The sequence below is a fragment of the Protopterus annectens genome, chromosome 3.part1 (genome assembly GCF_019279795.1).
Source record: "Protopterus annectens isolate FY-2018-M chromosome 3.part1, PAN1.0, whole genome shotgun sequence".
NCBI classification, from domain to species: domain Eukaryota; kingdom Metazoa; phylum Chordata; order Ceratodontiformes; family Protopteridae; genus Protopterus; species Protopterus annectens.
Genome location: NC_056732.1, coordinates 248,258,045 through 248,277,414, shown reverse-complemented (window position 1 = coordinate 248,277,414; position 19,370 = coordinate 248,258,045). Strand labels below are relative to the sequence as shown.

Here is a 19,370-nt window from a genome sequence, read left to right as displayed (position 1 = left end):
ATTACTAATCTTGTTTTCTACTTTTCCTCTTTGTCTTCTTATTTTTTGTGTTGTAAAGTTTTCCATATCTGGATTTCTTTGCCTGTATTATTTCTCTTCAAATATCAAGATATATTTATGTATATATATATATATATATATATATATATATATATATACAGAGAGAGAGAGAGAGGTGCGTGTATCTGTATGTATATAGTTATATCTGTGTGTGTGTGTGTGTGTGTGTGTGTGTGTGTGTGTGTGTGTGTGTGTGTGTGTGTGGATATATATATATATATATATATATATATATATATATATATATATATATATACCTACACACACACATATATATATATATATATATATATATATATATATATATATATATATATATATATATGATATGTACGTACACACATTATATGTATACTTGATTGTGTGATTGTATGTGCATGTGTGTAGTAGTCAAAATTTATTTTTCCTTATGCAATATTGCTTTTTAGATGTATCATTACTATTTCCCCAAGTTGCACAACCTTAAGCAGGACAACTGCACAAATCAGAAGCACCCAGGGAGCTTGATTGACAGTTGCTGACAATGCAGGAGTGCAGTACTTGATTTGCATTATGAATAAACAAGGATATTATTCATCTTAAGTAAATACAGATTTTGCACTAGTCACAGATGAAGCACTTTCTATGAGAAGTGTTTTTCCTGTAAGTGTTGCCAGCTGCTTGTAATACCTTTTAGTTTTAAGAAGCAGCTTGCATCAATTACGGGAGAGGAGAAGAGCTTTACTGCTTTCTTTCTTTATTTAGTTGGTTTTCAAGTGTGAAAAGACTTCTTTTTTTTTTCTACTCAACTTTAAATTGAGGGTGACACGAATTTGGGAATCAGCACAGTACACCACATGGGCTAGTTGCATTTTTGCCTAGTTGAAAGGGAAGACTTTCTGAACCCCATTGTTATACATTCCTGCACTAAGTGAATAGTCAACAAACTGTAAACTGGTGAAAACAGTCAACTGAATCAAAAGTTGAGCAAAAAAGTCTAGCAAAAGAAACTTATACCATATACATACAAATAGATCTATATATATGAATGTGTGTATATGTATTCATATATTTACATGCATCTGTGCAAAATCTCCTTTTCATTTTTTCTGGAGCATTTTCTCCCCGAGCCTCCGCTGAAAACAGGATCTGTGGAACCTAATCGGACTTTCCCGGTCAACAAATGTTAAATAAATAAATAAATAAATAAATAAAATATATATGATAAAACCAAGGGATAGCATTATATTTATGGTTTACAGTCTCTCATACTACAACAGCAATACAAGGAAATGTATATATTTCTTTTTTTTTATTTATGCATTTGTTAAATAGGTGAGTGGACTGGACTAAAGTCCATTTTTGGCTGTAGCTCAAAATCCAAGCCGTAGTGAACAACTGCTATAATTCCAAAACACATATGCAAAAATGAAGTGCTTTGAATGGCATTAGAAATAAAATTATAACTAAATATTTTGAAGTACGTTATATACTGGATACAAACGTATGTAAAACAAATTGAGGCAGGCTAAAGTAAATGGACAATGCTCAATACAGTGATCAGCGAGCCTCATGAGAAATGCTGGAACAAACATTCAGAAAACAAATGGGGAATGTAACAGATTAAATAAATAAATAAAAACTATAAAAAGTGGATAGTAGGTCTTAACCAAAAAATAACTAATAACTCAAAAAATTTGGTGAAGATAAAGAATGTGGAGTGTGGTAGGAAGCAATACAAGGCAGGATCAAATAATATAATAAATGTAATGTACTTTAGTTAAGCTCATTTGTCCAGTGCATCCAGACTTCATCAGTCCATGTTTGTTTTACTTGGCATTACCTGTATATTAACACAATGGTAGAGAGCATCTGTTTTTCCAGGCAGTATTTAGATGCACACTTTTCCCATTCTCTAAATATTTATAAACATATAAGGTTGTATTCTGAACTCTTTGTAATATTGTAGCATTTTATAAATTACAAAAGACGAAGAGGGAAGTGTTCACTCTACTGCAGGAATTAAAGATATTTTTTGTAGTTATCCAGATGGATTATTGCTTAAGCTAACTTGTAATTGTATATGATATTTTGAGCTGACAAAGTACTTTATTAACAGAAAATTCTGCACAGCTATGAAAGGTAATGCTAGGGTTTCTATAGACTTTAAGGTATTATAAGTGCCTGTAAGGACAATGAAGTTAAATGTATGAGTCAAATAAATTCAGAAAATAGGTATAATAGAGTATTTTGGATGTATTTTAGTAGATTTTCTTTTAGATAAATTCGAAATAAAGTTATTCCTATTAAAGGCAGTGTTTTATTTTAATCAAAGCAATTTGTCACATAAAGAATATTTTTTTAGAGTAGGTAAATCAGAAGGAAGGTTGTCTTTAAATATAAAAAAATAAAAATAGACTAAGAATATCCCTGGAATACATTTCATTGTAGGCTTGGGGAATAAAAGACTGTACATCTATAGCAAATGGAGATAGATCACTTGCCAGGTATAAGGCAAAAGAGGTGTTGAAAGCAGATCTGAAATTATCTTGGGACTTTCATTATACACAGAAATGGTCAATATATAGAAAGACCTGCTTATAGATGAACATGCAAATATTTTGTCTAAGGGAGGAACGTTAACTACTGGGTTTATGATAGATGGGGACCTTTGATAATAGAATTGTGGCAACAGTTTTCCATTTTTATTACAAGATAAATGAACAAAATAAGATGTTAAAGGCAGAGCAATAAGGAAACTACATTTCAGGATAATTATAATTGCTACTGGCATGATTGGAAACAGGAAATTATGTTAGAAGTGTACTGCTGACAGAGATCTGAAATATAATTTAGAATCAAAACTTGTGTTCAACTTAAAAAAAGTTGGAAGATTTTGACACAGAACAGTGCATGGCAGACAACTGAGCCAGATCAAAATAAGTAACAGAAAAGGTAGCAGTACTCTTTTAGGTTATTTGCACTTAATATTGGGATTTTAGTGTCAGAAGTATTTGTAACTCTGCAAAAACACACACACACACACACACACACACACACACACACACACACACACACACAGACACACGCACACATGCACACACACACACACACACGCACACACGCACATACGCACACACACACACACACACACACACACACACACACACACACACACACACACACACACACACACACCAAGGCAGAATGACTGAGAAAAGTCAAGGAGTTATAATTCATGAAGGTACTGTAATACAAGAGTTTTAGTCTCTGTGACTAGTCTACATTATATACCTGATTAAACAGTTGTCTCCTGACCCTGCTGTAGTTCAAGAAACACTCTGCTGCGACCATTTAAAGTTACAGACAAGTGTTTATACTCTTCAGATACCTGCAGAATATATATTTCAAGAAAACTTGTCTTATTCTTCTAAGAATGATCTTCAGCGAGTCTCAGTTTTAAACTCTCTTGAATTGCATGGTGATCTTGTTGTAGGAATCATGCTCATGAATGAAGCACCTGTAAGGATGTTTTGCTGCCTATATTGTCACTCGGGAATGGAGGATTAAAATAGCTAGATCCATTCTGAATTTCATTCATGTAAAGACCCAGGGTTCTTTTTCCATTTTGAGTAATGTTAAATGCTTAAAATCTCTTCTAGATTCTACGGCTTTAAGTCCACCTTGAGTATTACCACAGTCACATTTTTTCCAGCAGAATCAAAGTATCATCTCATATTTATAATGGTATAGATAAAATGTGGATGTTAATGTGGCCATACTCAGATCAAAAGCTACTCACACTGATTTCCCCCCTAAAGTTCTGTCCACCAAAAAACAATGGAGGTGCCTTTCATTTTGTAAGACATTGAAACACATTAAACAGTTTATACTCTCAACTATATAAGAATTATTCCAGCTTCTAGCTTCATAAAAGCACATCTCGCTCATCAGTCACCCTCTGGGATGCATATTTATGCCTATCCTGCTTCACAGACCACTGGAAAATGGCATTCTCAGCAAGCCAATGTATCTACTCTGCAAACTAAATATAATGATATAAAATCATCATTTCAAAGAAAGAGTCTTAATGAGAACAAACAAATTCATAAGCAGATATAGGAACAAACAAAAGATATTATAAACATTAAAGCAGACATAGCAATGGACCAGTTGAAGGGTCAATATTACACAGTGACTTCAAAGATCACTGCATATTAGACAGAAAATGTTAAGTTCTGGCTGCAGTTTAATCACTACATGTGAATGGTATTTTGAAGAACCACACACGCTGTCATTCTATACTATAGTATTCAGGCAAATGCGCTGCCACTTAATCACTAACAAAATGGTGTATATCTTATTTTAACCTTTGATCAATAGTCTCACAATTTACTTTAACCTTATAATCTTAATATATTTATGGGATTCTGCATTTCTCCCTTATTGTCTAACTTTTTTGTCTAGCAAATTTCCTTTAACCAAGCATTTTAGAAAAAATATTCAGGCACCCTTCTACTCAGTATCCTAAATCGCCTTACCTACTCATCAGATTTGAATACTTTAATGTATATTGCATTTACAACTTAGGGCAGCACTCACCTCAGTATTCTTTTTATCCTGAATCAGCTCATGCTTCCATTTATGTATTATTTACACTTTATCACATGTTCATGTTGAACATATAATTAGCCTACTGGCAAGAAATATTCCTGTCGATTTTTAGGCTGCAAGTATCTGGAGACCATCCAAACCCTGTGCCAAAACTTTTAACATTTAAGCTCATTAAAAGTGCTAGTGTCACAACGTATCTTATTTGCTCATATTAACTTCTCCTGACTGTTATTAATTTCTGAATGTTTTCTTGATCTATTGACTCCATCGTCTCCCATCTGCCTCTATCTATATTATTGTGTCTTTTTTGATGCCATGATTGTATCATGTGGTACTGTCTTATTTTTGCTTAGCTAGTGTACTATATTTCACACAGTTGTACATATTTAGGAGAATTTTTTTTCTGTTATAACTAAGGTTTTTTTCTAGGAGCCTCATATGTCAATGGTCTATGTGCAGTCAGAAATGTCCATTAAGAAATACAAATAACAAATAAATAAATAAATCAGTGTGACCAAACATTCTTTCTGATTCAGTTTTATTCATTTAGAGAAACAGATTATCAATAATATAAAATTAGAACTGTTTAATCCCACAAGATTATACCTTACATCTCACAAATTTTGTTTACTCTGTTTAGAAGTATCAGATGTCTACGCAATATTATCCACTGGAACCTTATCACCACCTTCATCCTGAGGAATATAATGTGGTTTCTGCTGCAAATGATTGATCACAATATACATGAAAGTAATGAGGTATGCTGAGATTCTTTTATGTAAGTGTGAAACTCCTGACTAAAGTAGCATTTTAACCAGCACACTGAACATTTCTTTTCTAAAGCAAATAGCGCTGTTCATAAGCATGTTCTTATTCATTAAGTGCTGTAAGTATATATATTAGTGTCCTTATCAGATTATGATGGATTGGTGTCAGTGACATTTTTAGTAAAAATACAGTCAAGATTCAATACCTTAATGTCTTCTGTCAGATATCAGAATTCAGATAATTTTATTTCTGTGGGTATAATTTCAAGGAATTTTGCATTATCATGAATAATTTTATTTAATCACACTTACCTCAAATGCTTATTTTCAGATGAATGTAGAAAGAGTATCATTTTTATAACTGTACTATATTGTCAGGGCTTACAATGTAACATTTAACTTTATTTCGTAAGGGGAATGATATAAAAGATATACACTCACCTTTTTCTCTATAGATGTACTTAGAGATAAAATTAAAAAAAAGAAATTGTTTATGCAAGGAAACATAAAGTACTGGATTTCATAGTTTTCTGATAGAAAGAATATTGATTTGACTAATGACACAGAGATGTTGTTGGACATACTTTAATTCCTGTTACATTATATATGTGCTAAACAGTTTGATTTCAGTAAATGTCCCAAAATTTACAATGGGAGCATTCCAGAAGCACGTTGTTTTGAGTGGTGTTAATACTGAATATATATAATTTCAGAGTGCATTTATACATTCTTATTTTTATTTTGTGCAATGCATGTAGAGCTGCAAAACTGAAGACACCATCCTATGAAGTAGATTTTAAAACAGAATGTTAAGTTTTAAAAACAGTATTTGAAACCAGATCAAAACAGATAACTTTTGTCATTTTGTTAATTTAGCAATGTTTAAAAAGCATGCATCTGGAGTGTTTCTCCCCAGGCCTCTGCTGAAAATTGACTTTGTTCCGTCGACTTTCCCGGTTAACAAATGTTAAATAAATAAATAAATGATTGCCATTTTGGGGGCAGTATAGTCCGTTATTTTATCTATCTGTCTATAGTATTTCATCAAACACCGGACATTCAAAATACCAACCATCAAAAGAATGATCATTTTAGATTGAATTTATTATCAAAAACAACAAAAATTAAAAATCATTTTTGCAGGGGGGGCAAGCCTCCCTGCAGCCCCCAGCCCATTTACTAATTATATATACCAAATCTGAGATGACACAACAGCAGGGTAAGGGCAAAATCCCATACCCCACTGCACCACGATCCCATATAAAATGCTGGTGGCAAAAACTCCAGTGAAAGCAATGTTCAGTCATATGAGCATTTGCTGTTATTTACAATCTGAAAAAAATTATTTATATGAGCATTTCATGTTTCACACTCTAACCACACACACGTATATATATATATATATATATATATATATATATATATATATATATATACACACACACACACACACACACACACACACACACACACACACACACACACGAGTCCACTTCACATGACTGAAAGCTTAAAATTCCAAAATTCATTTGACTGAGTCCACAATCCCGAATGTTCAAAATACTGAAAACTCATTTGACTGAATTTCAGAATACTGAAAGCTTATGATGCTGAATTGCAAAATACAGAATGCTAAGCCATAGATATGACATGTGTTTCCCTTCACCTGTAAATTGCTTAACATAACAAAATATGCACAAATCCATGAATATCAAACATTTCATCACAAATAACATTAAAACTCAGAAAACCTAGGTTCACAATACCAAATGAACCGTGCAAATACCACTAACAATTCATCTCACCAAATGAAAACTATAAAAGAAAAAATGCATAATTACAACACCAACGACTTACTCTTTCCAAAAATAAAAACTACTTACCTACTTTATTAACAGACACTAGATGATACAAAACCAAACTAGGTGAGGAGCTATGCCCCCCCACATCCCCCAAACTATATATACTAACTCCGGGATCGCACTACAGTGGGGAAAAGGTCATATACCCTTTACTTACCTTATAGTACTGTACACACTGCCATTTTGTATTTTGCATTTCAGCACTGTAAGCTTTCAGCATTCTGAAATTCAGTCAAATGAATATTCCGTATTTTGAACATTCAAGATTGTGCACTCAGTGAAATGAATTTCAGTATTTTCAGGTTTTAGCCATGTGAAGTGGACCCATACATGTGTGTGTGTGTGTGTGTGTGTGTGTGTGTGTGTGTGTGTGTGTGTGTGTGTGTGTGTGTGTGTGTCTGTCTGTCTTTAATGTGTACAGTTCTTCTGACCTAAAGAGTACCAGGTTAAATGAAGTAGATTCTCTAGATTAGGATCTGGAAGAAATGTATACTTCATTTATCTTAACTTTGGTTGCACAGTAACACATCATCACAACAGTATCAGTGTTTAAAATGCAGAAGATTCAATGTCTGTAAATAACATTTGCAAATTATATTGTACCATTACTGTTTTAAGTATCAAAGTCTTGTTGGTGTTGGAAACTGTTAGATAAATGCTTAAGTATATACGATGAACTCATGTTTTATATCCCTGCTTGTTCGTGTAATTTTGCTGTTTTTATAGATGTAGTACACTAGAAGCATTTCTTTGTGTTTTCATCATTAGAGTTAGGGCTCATCCCTTTGTGTTTTCATCATTAGAGTCAAAAGAGAAGATAGAGGTAGTAATACACTTCCTTAGTGATTCAGGGGAGAGGATTGAGTTAGGGGAATGTGCTAATAACACAGCTTGCATAGACTTGACCAGAATAGTTTGGAATGGGATGATTTCAGATTTTAGACTATTATTATTGTTTTTGTATTACTGTGTTCTTTGGTTGCAGAAGCTTAGGAGTAGCAGACTGTTGTTGTACAAGGTTTTGGGTGTGTTTGGACTGCTTCCCTGGATTCTATTTTTACATAGCTTTTTGCTGATGAATCATGAAACCATCATCAGTGTTTTCCCTTGCTGTAATTTTGGAATTGCAGTTACTGTTAGTGACTTTATTGAAGAGGTCCTGAATAGCAATGTATGTGAAAACTGTAATGTGATGCACATTTGGTCAGATGCAGTCAAGTGTGCACTAAAGTGGATGAGAATGGAAGAGTAAGGAGCTGTAAAGGGGTAGGACCAGCACTGAAAGATTTTCTGGGAAGATTAGGGGATGGAGTAAATGATAGGGAAGAAGAGGAGTTTACACTGCAAAAATTAAAAACAAAGATCACGTATTCTTGTTTTCAGAAGTGGTAGAGTAAGACAGCAGTATTTCAGTGGGCACAGGGTAAGAAGGCTGGAAGAGTCATAGCTAAGAAGTTCAAGGAAAATAGGATAGACAGACTCTGTCTTAAAAGGGGAGGATAGTGTCAACTCATGAGAGGAAGAGTTTGACTTTTACAGTAATATGATAAGTGGGAGTAGGCAGACTGGAAACAGAAAGGAGGGTATAACTGAGGGGAAAATGACTGCAGTTATATATAAGGTTTTGGAGTGTAAATGATTATAAATGGTTGAACAAGTTCAGAACAGACAAAGCTATGGGAGAAAGCCAGGATCCCTAGGAAATGTATGAAGGAAGTGAATATAGTAACTTTTTCTAATGTACAATGGATGCAGAAGAATGTTTTTTTCCCCAAATCCTTTATTATGACTAGAATGGTACTTATCTCCAAGATATGGCAGGTCCAGATAATTATTGCATTGTTTCTTTGATGTGTGTAGAATTAAACTTCTGGCTACAATCCTGATACTTATTCCAGAGAAGTTAATCTCTGATGTGGTGTGGTGGAAGTTTAGATCAAAAGGGTTTGTAAAAGGTAGGATAAAAGAAAACAGCTGTTGAGGACTGGGGAGTATATTGAGGATGCCAAGCATGCTTTAAAGCAAGCAGGGTCATTTTATTAACATTAAGGCTTTTGATATTACAGTGTTTTTTTTCAAAACTTTAAAGGAAGTGGGTACTGAAGGTTGTTTTACAAAATAGATGTATGCATTTTATAACACTCTTTAAGATATGGATCATTGCTGATAATGTATTAACAAAGGGAGTGGTAGCTGAGAGGGGCACTTGACAGGGATATCCCATGTTGTCAACCTTATTCTGTCTGGTTAATGAGGTATGAACTCAAAAGATCAGATCCTTCTTAAGGGATGCTCATGCTAGCAGAATGTAAATTTCTGCTTCACAGATGACCATATCCTCAACAGATAAATTGAATCTGGTATTACAAGGCATGCTACTATGCCATGTCTAACAAGGCTCAGTGCTTGGATCTCTCCTGTTCAGAATATACTTTTCTGAAGTAAAGGCAAATGTAGAGAGCCTCTGGCTAACCAAATTTGCTGATGACTGCAAACTCGATACAGTTACTGAATTCCTCAAAGATATAGATGTTCTTCAGGAAGGTGTGACACAGACACATAACTGATGCCCATATCAATGCCTAAAACTCCATGCACAAAATGCATAATTATATCATTTTGGAAGACAACCAGCCCTGTAAGTTGCAACATTGATAACACTTCCCTAAGAGTCAACCCAGGGGTAAGGGACTTGGGAACTCAAGTTGACAGTAACCTGAATTTTAATCTGAAGTAAGGGCATGGCATCCAGGTCTATGAAACTCATAGTCTCACTGTATGCAGCCATCATTTGACCAATAATTGAATACAGTTCACGCTTTAACACCCTTTGGCATGTACATGACAAGGCATTTGCAACAGCTGGAGTGGCCAGAGATGTTCCTCACCAAAAGAATACTGGGTGCAAATAACATGCCCTATGAGACTGCCTCAAAGCCTTGTCTCTGTACATGGTTTCCTACATACTATTGAAGGGTCCTGTATGCTTAATCTACAAGGTACCCTCCAATCCCACCCTAGTGGATCTGCTACAGATTCACAGAACAAACATTACAAGAATTACCAAAGCTAAGGATTTAAACCTTGTCTGTGACATAAACAAACATGTTGGAAGGACTGGTATGTGTCTCAAAAATTACCTCTTCTCTGGAATAGACTCCCTATTCATGTGAAGCAGAACTCTTACCTTAGCTTATTCAGATGCAATTTGGACAAGTGGATAGAAAATCACAAATTCACCATTGGACTGCGACCCTTATGGGCAGAGGAAACTTATAAATACCCTAAGTTACAGGCATATACCAAAGCTATTCAAGTCCTTGGGCATTAATGATTAGGAAAATCAGGGCATAAATGGCTCTAGGACCATTAAAATACTAAGCTTCTATGGTTCTATGATACTATGACAAGGGGTTTGTTATATTTTGAGAATTTAAAAATTTAATCTGTATTCAAATGTAATTGGGCAAAAGACAGTAAAGGATGATTTAATTGTTTGGAAAATGGAGATAAAGCACTTAGGGTTGAAATAATAGAAATGTAGGAAAATACGGTCAGGGTGAACTTCAAGAATTTAAGTCAAGCTTCTATTTTGTTATGAAGATGGAAGGGTAAGTGAATACATTTATGGGATGTATAAATGTGGCCCAAATGATATTCCTGAAGGCTATACTATCTGTTCAGGCATTAACCCTTGAAGTATGGGAAGAAATGGTCCAGGAAACAAGAACTTATTCATATGTAATTGATTTGAATAGTGGAGGCAGTCAGAGACAAAAGGAGTATGTCTTCCACTGAGAGCATTAGGAGGTTAGAAAAGGCCTAATTTTAAGCTGAACACCCTTACTGCATTTGCATACTATTTACTGAGGCAGCATTAGTGAAATCATGGGCTGGTAGAATACAGAAGAATAAGGCAAAATGGGATGGGAGGCAGCATTATATCAAGGGAGGGTTGCATATGGAGGAACAGGTTGTTATTATAATATTTATAAGGATATTATGGACTAATTTTGAAAGAGATTAGTACAAAGAAAGAGATTATTCAATGTATGCTGAACATGGGAAATTGAAATAATCCTTAGATGAGGGAAAAGGCTGAGATGATAAGGTGAAAACATTACACTATTCACTGGTAGAATCAGAAGTTGTAATAGTGACCTCTATTTCAAATTATACAATGAGTTTTTAGAAGAAAATGGTTTTATGAAATCTTATAGACATTTGCACAGATAGGGTTAACAATAAAATGCTGTTCAATTAAGTAAGGAGCTTTAGAACATCTACAAGCTACAAAAATAGATGGGGGCAGTTTGATTTGGATGAAGAAAAGGTAAATTGTAGGTGTGGTTGAGTATAACCAAGGATAAACAGCAGGCTTATTTTCAAAATTTCACCCACAAGGAGTTAGAAGAGATTTTAAAGTAAACTTGGAGGGTAAAAGCTGAACTAATCACATGGGATCAACACAAGCAGATCTGTCTAGTTGAACTCATACTCCAGTGATGTTAAATATAAACTGGAAAGAAGGACTGGGTCAGTGTTGGAGGTATGAAGAACCTGATGCATGTTCAGTCCAAATGTTTTAGATATATCCATTTGTGGTGAGCCTCTGTAGATGTATAAGGGACTTGGAAACTGTTTTTGACAAGCAAGCATTAGATACTAGAAGTTTACACAGATTAAATTCAAAAGGAAATGAAAGGCTGGAGTGAGCGAGAGGAGGAACAGATTCTACTTTTTCTGCATGGGGCAAAAGACTTATTGCAAAGTGATAGCAAAGAGGCAGTCAGTTGCGTTTCAGCATGAAAAAAGATGGACAAGAGACAGAAAGATTAGCACAGTGTGGTGCTTAATAAAATGGAATATACACTGATTAGTGCATGCCCTCTGTGCAGTGTTTAGAAATTCTCCATTTGTTTGAACTGTTATTGACAGGTTGGTAATGATTAACTAAGTTGTTGGCAGAGTTTGACTGTGTTGTGTGTCTTTGTAAATTTACTAATTTGTATTTTTTTTTATAATTAAAGAAAAAAGTATTTAAAAAGGAAAAAATTCTATATATCATTTATAGTTCAAATAAACATATTCATTATCCATAGACACTTACGAAATGTGACAAAGTGCATCACTGCTAAATTTTGGAAATTCATAGTTGGGAATTATGCAAAGGAAAATATCTACGCGGTGATAGTTTTCATTCTCTAGGTCACTGGGGAACTCACTATTTTACAAAAGTCATTCTTAGTTTCACAGAATATCTTATAAAAAATTAATAGAATAAAGCACTGCAGGTCACAGGTTTACTAAAGGCTTGAACCGAGGAAAGTTCTTGCCCTCTGAATGTATAGCTGCCCATGGCACTTGACTTACTCTGATACTTTAATAACATAAAAATTCCTGAAATTATGAACTTTCTAAACAATATGGTAACTAAAAATTTCAGAAAGCTGGAATGAAAATAACAGAGGATTGTTACTAATGCCTTTCCGTTCCAAAGGCTGGAGATGTACAAAGGGTATGCAATAAGCAAGCTCCAACTAATGGCATTTTACCAGTTTGTTTTACTCCCTTGGTCACCCTTTGACTACTATGTCACTGTGACTTATGCAGACTGGGTTCCTCTGTTAATGTGATTTAGTTCTGAAATAATTTTTTAATGTGTCATTGTTTAATTTACTGAGATTTCCTAACTAACAAATACCACCTAATTAAAAAAAAGTTTGAAAAACATGGATTACTGTGTGCAATGAATATAGTGCTAATGCAGTTTCAGGCTTGAGACACACACACACACACACACACACACACACACACACACACACACACACACACACACACACACACACACACATACACTCATCTATTGCAAACACTTGCCCTATCACTAAATGTTTTAAAAAAAACTAATATATGAAAAACTTCTGGAATATATTACAAAATATGATATTTTGACAGACAGCCATATAGCTTCAGGCCAAACTACAGTACACTAACAGCTTTTTATAGTTCAAGAAGCCTTTTTTACTCAGATATGGAAAAAGGGCTTGTTACTGGTACCATATTTCTAGATCTCAAATGTGTCTTTGAGACAGCCAGTCAACACTGGCTTCATGGATAACTTCACAAAGTGGGCTGTCCAATAATGTGGTTCAGTGATTCATCAGTTTTCTCAGTAACAGAACCTTTGTTGTTTACGCAAATTATTCCTTCTCAGAGTCAAGCTCAGTATTAGGTACTCTACTTTTTTCCTCTGAAATTTAATTCACTACCATATAACCCTCCCAAAATATATCTAATGTTATATAAAAAAGAAAATAAAACCACCAAACGGTGAACGCCCTCAGTTAAAGGAGAAATAACAAATGGAGTCCAAAAGAATCTGGTTAGCTGAGGGTGAAGCAGTGAGATGTAGATATCCAAAGTCCAAGGAATCTCCAGAGAATCAAGCAAAAATAATAAATTTTATTTCATACAGACAAGCGCTTTCGCCAATAATAGCTTCATCAGGTCTATCTAATACAAATGAGTCAAAAAGCTGTTTTTATATGATCTAGCAGTTCAATTAGACATAATTACATCACTCACTTAAAAGGGAAATGTCACTATTTTTAAAAACAAGGTTGTAGGTGGGTAGAAAATCATATTCCTTCTAGTGTACTTATATAATTGTCTTACATTATGTTAGAGAAATACTTATATATATGAATATAGATGTAGGCATTTAGCAATCATATATAAAAAATGTAAAAAATCTGTATAAAAAATGAACTGGATCCCTAGGCTCATATATTCATGTGTAACATCACAAGTACATATTATAGTGTGCTGAGTAATCTGAAGATATATGTGTGTAAGCTGATATGGTAGACTAATATATAAAGTGCATATGCAGAAATGTATATAAATCTCTGAAATGTATATGTGTATTGTATAAATGTGTATGCAAATGCAACAAATATATAGCTATACATATGTACAAACTTGTCTTGCTTCATAATAAAATATACTTATATATATAAATATAGATGTAGGCATATAATAATCATGTGTGAAAAATATGTATAGAAATGATCTAGATCCCTAGGCTCATATATGTAACGTCACAAGTGCATAATGTAATGTGCTGAGTAATCTAAAGATATATATGTGTAAACTTGTACGGTGAATTGATATATCAGGTGCATATGCAGAAATATATAAATCTCTGGAATATATATGTGTATTATATGGATAGCAGCCGTCCATGTTTGTATATGTAAATGCAACAGATATATACCTATACAATATGTATAAACTTGTGAGTACATGTTGATAATGTGATTTAATCTATATAATGAGTATAACACATATCAAAAATATTGGAATGATTAAAATAAAACTACTAGTCAAAGACTCATCACATAAATACTAAAAAATGTTCATAAAGACTTATATCAATGTTAAAAATTTGTATAAAAGATATAAAATACTTATATATAATATCAGTACTCTTTGAAGTACATATTCTATAGACATAAATAAACACATTTAAAAATATTAAGAAATAATACAATCCAAATGCATCTATAGATCTGAAGGGTGTCTTACTTAATTTTCCTTCTTTTCCTCAGTTTAGGTTTTATGGATACTCTCTCATTTAAACCTTTTCCATTGTCTGCTCTTAATCGTATAATCCAATCATTCTCTCTATCCTCCGTGTGATTGCGAATATCTCCTCCTCTACTATTGATTGGTATCACTTCTAAGACTCTGAAATGAAAAGTATGTGTGGAGTCATTTTCTACCACATGTTTAGCTAGAGCGTTATTCTGGTAACATTTCTTAATATGATAAACATGTTCTCTGATGCGGTCTCTAAATCTACGATTAGTTTTCCCTACGTAGAAACACTTGCAAACTGCGCATACTGCTAGGTATACTATATTAGAAGTCATGCAATTTGCTGCAGTAGTAGTTTTGAAAACTTTCCCTGTATCTGGGTGCAAGAAGGTAATGCTTGTGTCTATATAAGAGCAAAAATTGCATTTGCCACATGGCTCAGTATGTCCTATGTTAGTAGCAGGCTGACTTCCCTTAGTGTCACATAACATCCTTTTCAAGTTTTTCCGATTTCTATATTGGAATTTCGGAATTTCACCTACAATGTTCTTTATCTCTCCATTTATATCAAAAATGCTCCAGTACTTGCTTATGATGTCCCTAATCCTATAGCTGTCAGAAGTAAAAGACGTCATGAATTTTACAACTTGGGAACTGTACTCAGTAGCTGTATTATTATGTGGCTTGTCAGGGCCAAAATATGGTGTGGCAGTGGTTTCCCTTAGATTAGGTAGATCTTGTAAATTGCTCTCCACCTCATGCTCTTGGTATCCTCTCTCTGATAGCCTACCCTTCAACAAATCTAGTTCTAAGTTGAATCCTTCAGTTGTTGGATTGAGTCTGGAGGCCCTTATCCCCTGTCCTCTTATGATGTTCTTAAATACAAATGAGGGGTGCATGCTTGATCTCACTAACAGAGAATTACTATAGCACGCTTTACGAAAAATCCCTGTGTTGATCAACCCGTTGGGCAATTTCTCTATGTACAAATCAAGGAATTCAATCTTATTCCTTGAATAGTTCAATGTAAAGGTAAGAAAGCCCGTTAGGTCATTGATGGTTCTAAGGAATAGTTCTAGTTGTTCTGTTGTTCCTTTCCATAAAAGGAAAACGTCATCGACGAAACGTCGATAAAATGTAACATGCTCAACAAATATTCCTGTTTTGAATAGCACCTGTTGGAAGGACTGGTATGTGTCTCAAAAATTACCTCTTCTCTGAAATAGACTCCCTATTCATGTGAAGCAGAACTCTTACCTTAGCTTATTCAGATGCAATTTGGAAAAGTGGATAGAAAATCACAAATTCACCATTGGACTGCGACACTTATGGGCAGAGGAAACTTATAAATACCCTAAGTTACAGGCATATACCAAAGCTATTCAAGTCTTTGGGCATTAATGATTAGGAAAATCAGGGCATAAGTGGCTCTAGGACCATTAAAATACTAAGCTTCTATGATTCTATGATACTATGACAAGGGGTTTGTTATATTTTGAGAATTTAAAAATTTAATCTGTATTCAAATGTAATTGGGCAAAAGACAGTACAATATTTGGCCAGGGTATAGCAAGTCCAGTTAAGGATGATTTAATTGTTTGGAAAATGGAGATAAAGCACTTAGGGTTGAAATAATAGAAATATAGGAAAATACGGTCAGGGTGAACTTCAAGAATTTAAGTCAAGCTTCTATTTTGTTATGAAGATGGAGAGGTAAGTGAATACATTTATGGGATGTATAAATGTGGCCCAAATGATATTCCTGAAGGCTATACTATCTGTTCAGGCATTAACCCTTGAAGTATGGGAAGAAATGGTCCAGGAAACAAGAACTCATTCATATGTAATTGATTTGAATAGCGGAGGCAGTCAGAGACAAAAGGAGTACGTCTTCCACTGAGAGCATTAGGAGGTTAGAAAATGCCTAATATTAAGCAGAACACCCTTACTGCTTTTGCATCCTATTTACTGAGGCAGCATTAGTGAAATCATGGGCTGGTAGAATACAGAAGAATAAGGCAAAATGGGATGGGAGGCAGTATTATATCAAGGGAGGGTTGCATATGGAGGAACAGGTTGTTATTATAATATTTATAAGGATATTATGGACTAATTTTGAAAGAGGTTAGAAAAAGAAAGATTATTCAATGTATGCTGAACATGGGAAATTGAAATAATCCTTAGATGAGGGAAAAGGCTGAGATGATAAGGTGAAAACATTACACTATTCACTGGTAGAATCAGAAGTTGTACCTCTATTTCAAATTATACAATGAGTTTTGAGGAGAATATGGTTTTATGAAATCTTATAGACATTTGCACAGATAGGGTTAACAATAAAATGCTGTTCAATTAAGCAAGGAGCATTAGAACATCTACAAGCTACAAAAATAGATGGGGGCAGTTTGATTTGGATGAAGAAAAGGTAAATTGTAGGTGTGGTTGAGTATAACCAAGGATAAACAGCAGGCTTATTTTCAAAATTTCACCCACAAGGAGTTAGAAGAGATTTTAAAGTAAACTTGGAGGTTAAAAGCTGAACTAATCACATGGGATCAACATAAACAGATCTGTCTAGTTGAACTCATACTCCAGTGATGTTAAATATAAACTGGAAAGAAGGACTGGGTCAGTGTTGGAGGTATGAAGAACCTGATGCATGTTCAGTCCAAATGTTTTAGATATATCCATTTGTGGCGAGCCTCTGGAGATGTATAAGGGACTTGGAAACTGTTTTTTGACAAGCAAGCATTAGATACTAGAAGTTTACACAGATTAAATTCAAAAGGAAATGAAAGGCTGGAGTGAGAGAGAGGAGGAACAGATTCTACTTTTTCTGCATGGGGCAAAAGACTTATTGCAAAGTGATAGAAAAGAGGCAGTCAGTTGCGTTTCAGCATGAAAATAGATGGACAAGAGACAGAAAGATTAGCACAGTGTGGTGCTTAATAAAATGGAATATACACTGATTAGTGCATGCCCTTTGTGCAGTGTTTAGAAATTCTCCATTTGTTTGAACTATTATTGACAGGTTGGTAATGATTAACTAAGTTGTTGGCAGAGTTTGACTGTGTTGTGTGTCTTTGTAAATTTACTAATTTGTATTTTTTTTATAATTAAAGAAAAAAGTATTTAAAAAGGAAAGAATTCTATATATCATTTATAGTTCAAATAAACATATTCAATATCCATAGACACTTACGAAATGTGACAAAGTGCATCACTGCTAAATTTTGGAAATTCATAGTTGGGAATTATGCAAAGGAAAATATCTACGCGGAGATAGTTTTCATTCTCTAGGTCACTGGGGAACTCACTATTTTACAAAAGTCATTCTTAGTTTCACAGAATAGCTTATACAAAATTAATAGAATAAAGCACTGCAGGTCACAGGTTTACTAAAGGCTTGAACCGAGGAAAGTTCTTGCCCTCTGAATGTATAGCTGCCCATGGCACTTGACTTACTCTGATACTTTAATAACATAAAAATTCCTGAAATTATGAACTTTCTAAACAATATGGTAACTAAAAATTTCAGAAAGCTGGAATGAAAATAACAGAGGATTGTTACTAATGCCGTTCCATTCCAAAGGCTGGAGATGTACAAAGGGTATGCAATAAGCAAGCTCCAACTAATGGCATTTTACCAGTTTGTTTTACTCCCTTGGTCACCCTTTGATTACTATGTCACTGTGACTTATGCAGACTGGGTTCCTCTGTTAATGTAATTTAGTTCTGAAATAATTTTTTAATGTGTCATTGTTTAATTTACTGAGATTTCCTAACTAACAAATACCACCTAATTAAAAAAAAGTTTGAAAAACATGGATTACTGTGTGCAATGAATATAGTGCTAATGCAGTTTCAGGCTTGAGACACACACACACACACACACACACACACACACACACACACACACACACATACACTCATCTATTGCAAACACTTGCCCTATCACTAAATGTTTTAAAAAAAACTAATATATGAAAAACTTCTGGAATATATTACAAAATATGATATTCTGACAGACAACCATATAGCTTCAGGCCAAACTACAGTACACTAACAGCGTTTTATAGTTCAAGAAGCCATTTTTACTCAGATATGGAAAAAGGGCTTGTTACTGGTACCATATTTCTAGATCTCAAATGTGTCTTTGAGACAGTCAGTCAACACTGGCTTCATGGATAACTTCACAAAGTGGGCTGTCCAATAATGTGGTTCAGTGATTCATCAGTTTTCTCAGTAACAGAACCTTTGTTGTTTACGCAAATTATTCTTTCTCAGAGTTAAGCTCAGTGTTAGGTACTCAACTTTTTTACTCTGAAATTTAATTCACTACCATATAACCCTCCCAAAATATATCTAATGTTATATGCTTTCAATAGGTTCCTAACTACTGGACACAAAGTTTCAGCTCAACTGTTAAGAGATCTACAGATAAATGTTTCAGTTATTTGGAACTGGCTGTCAAAATGTAAATGCA

At 34.2% G+C, this 19,370-nt stretch overlaps 1 protein-coding gene across 4 annotated transcripts in view; it reads left to right on the top strand.

Annotated features, from left to right (window-relative positions):
* The window catches only part of LOC122798078 (corticotropin-releasing factor receptor 2), a 1,424,487-nt gene that overhangs the window by 661,767 nt on the left and 743,350 nt on the right, over window positions 1-19,370 (top strand). For all 4 annotated transcript variants that reach the window (XM_044066741.1, XM_044066740.1, XM_044066742.1 and 1 more), the window contains one exon: window positions 5,294-5,411. In XM_044066741.1, coding sequence (XP_043922676.1) covers window positions 5,294-5,411 — 118 coding nt within the window. The remainder of the gene's footprint in view (window positions 1-5,293; window positions 5,412-19,370) is intronic.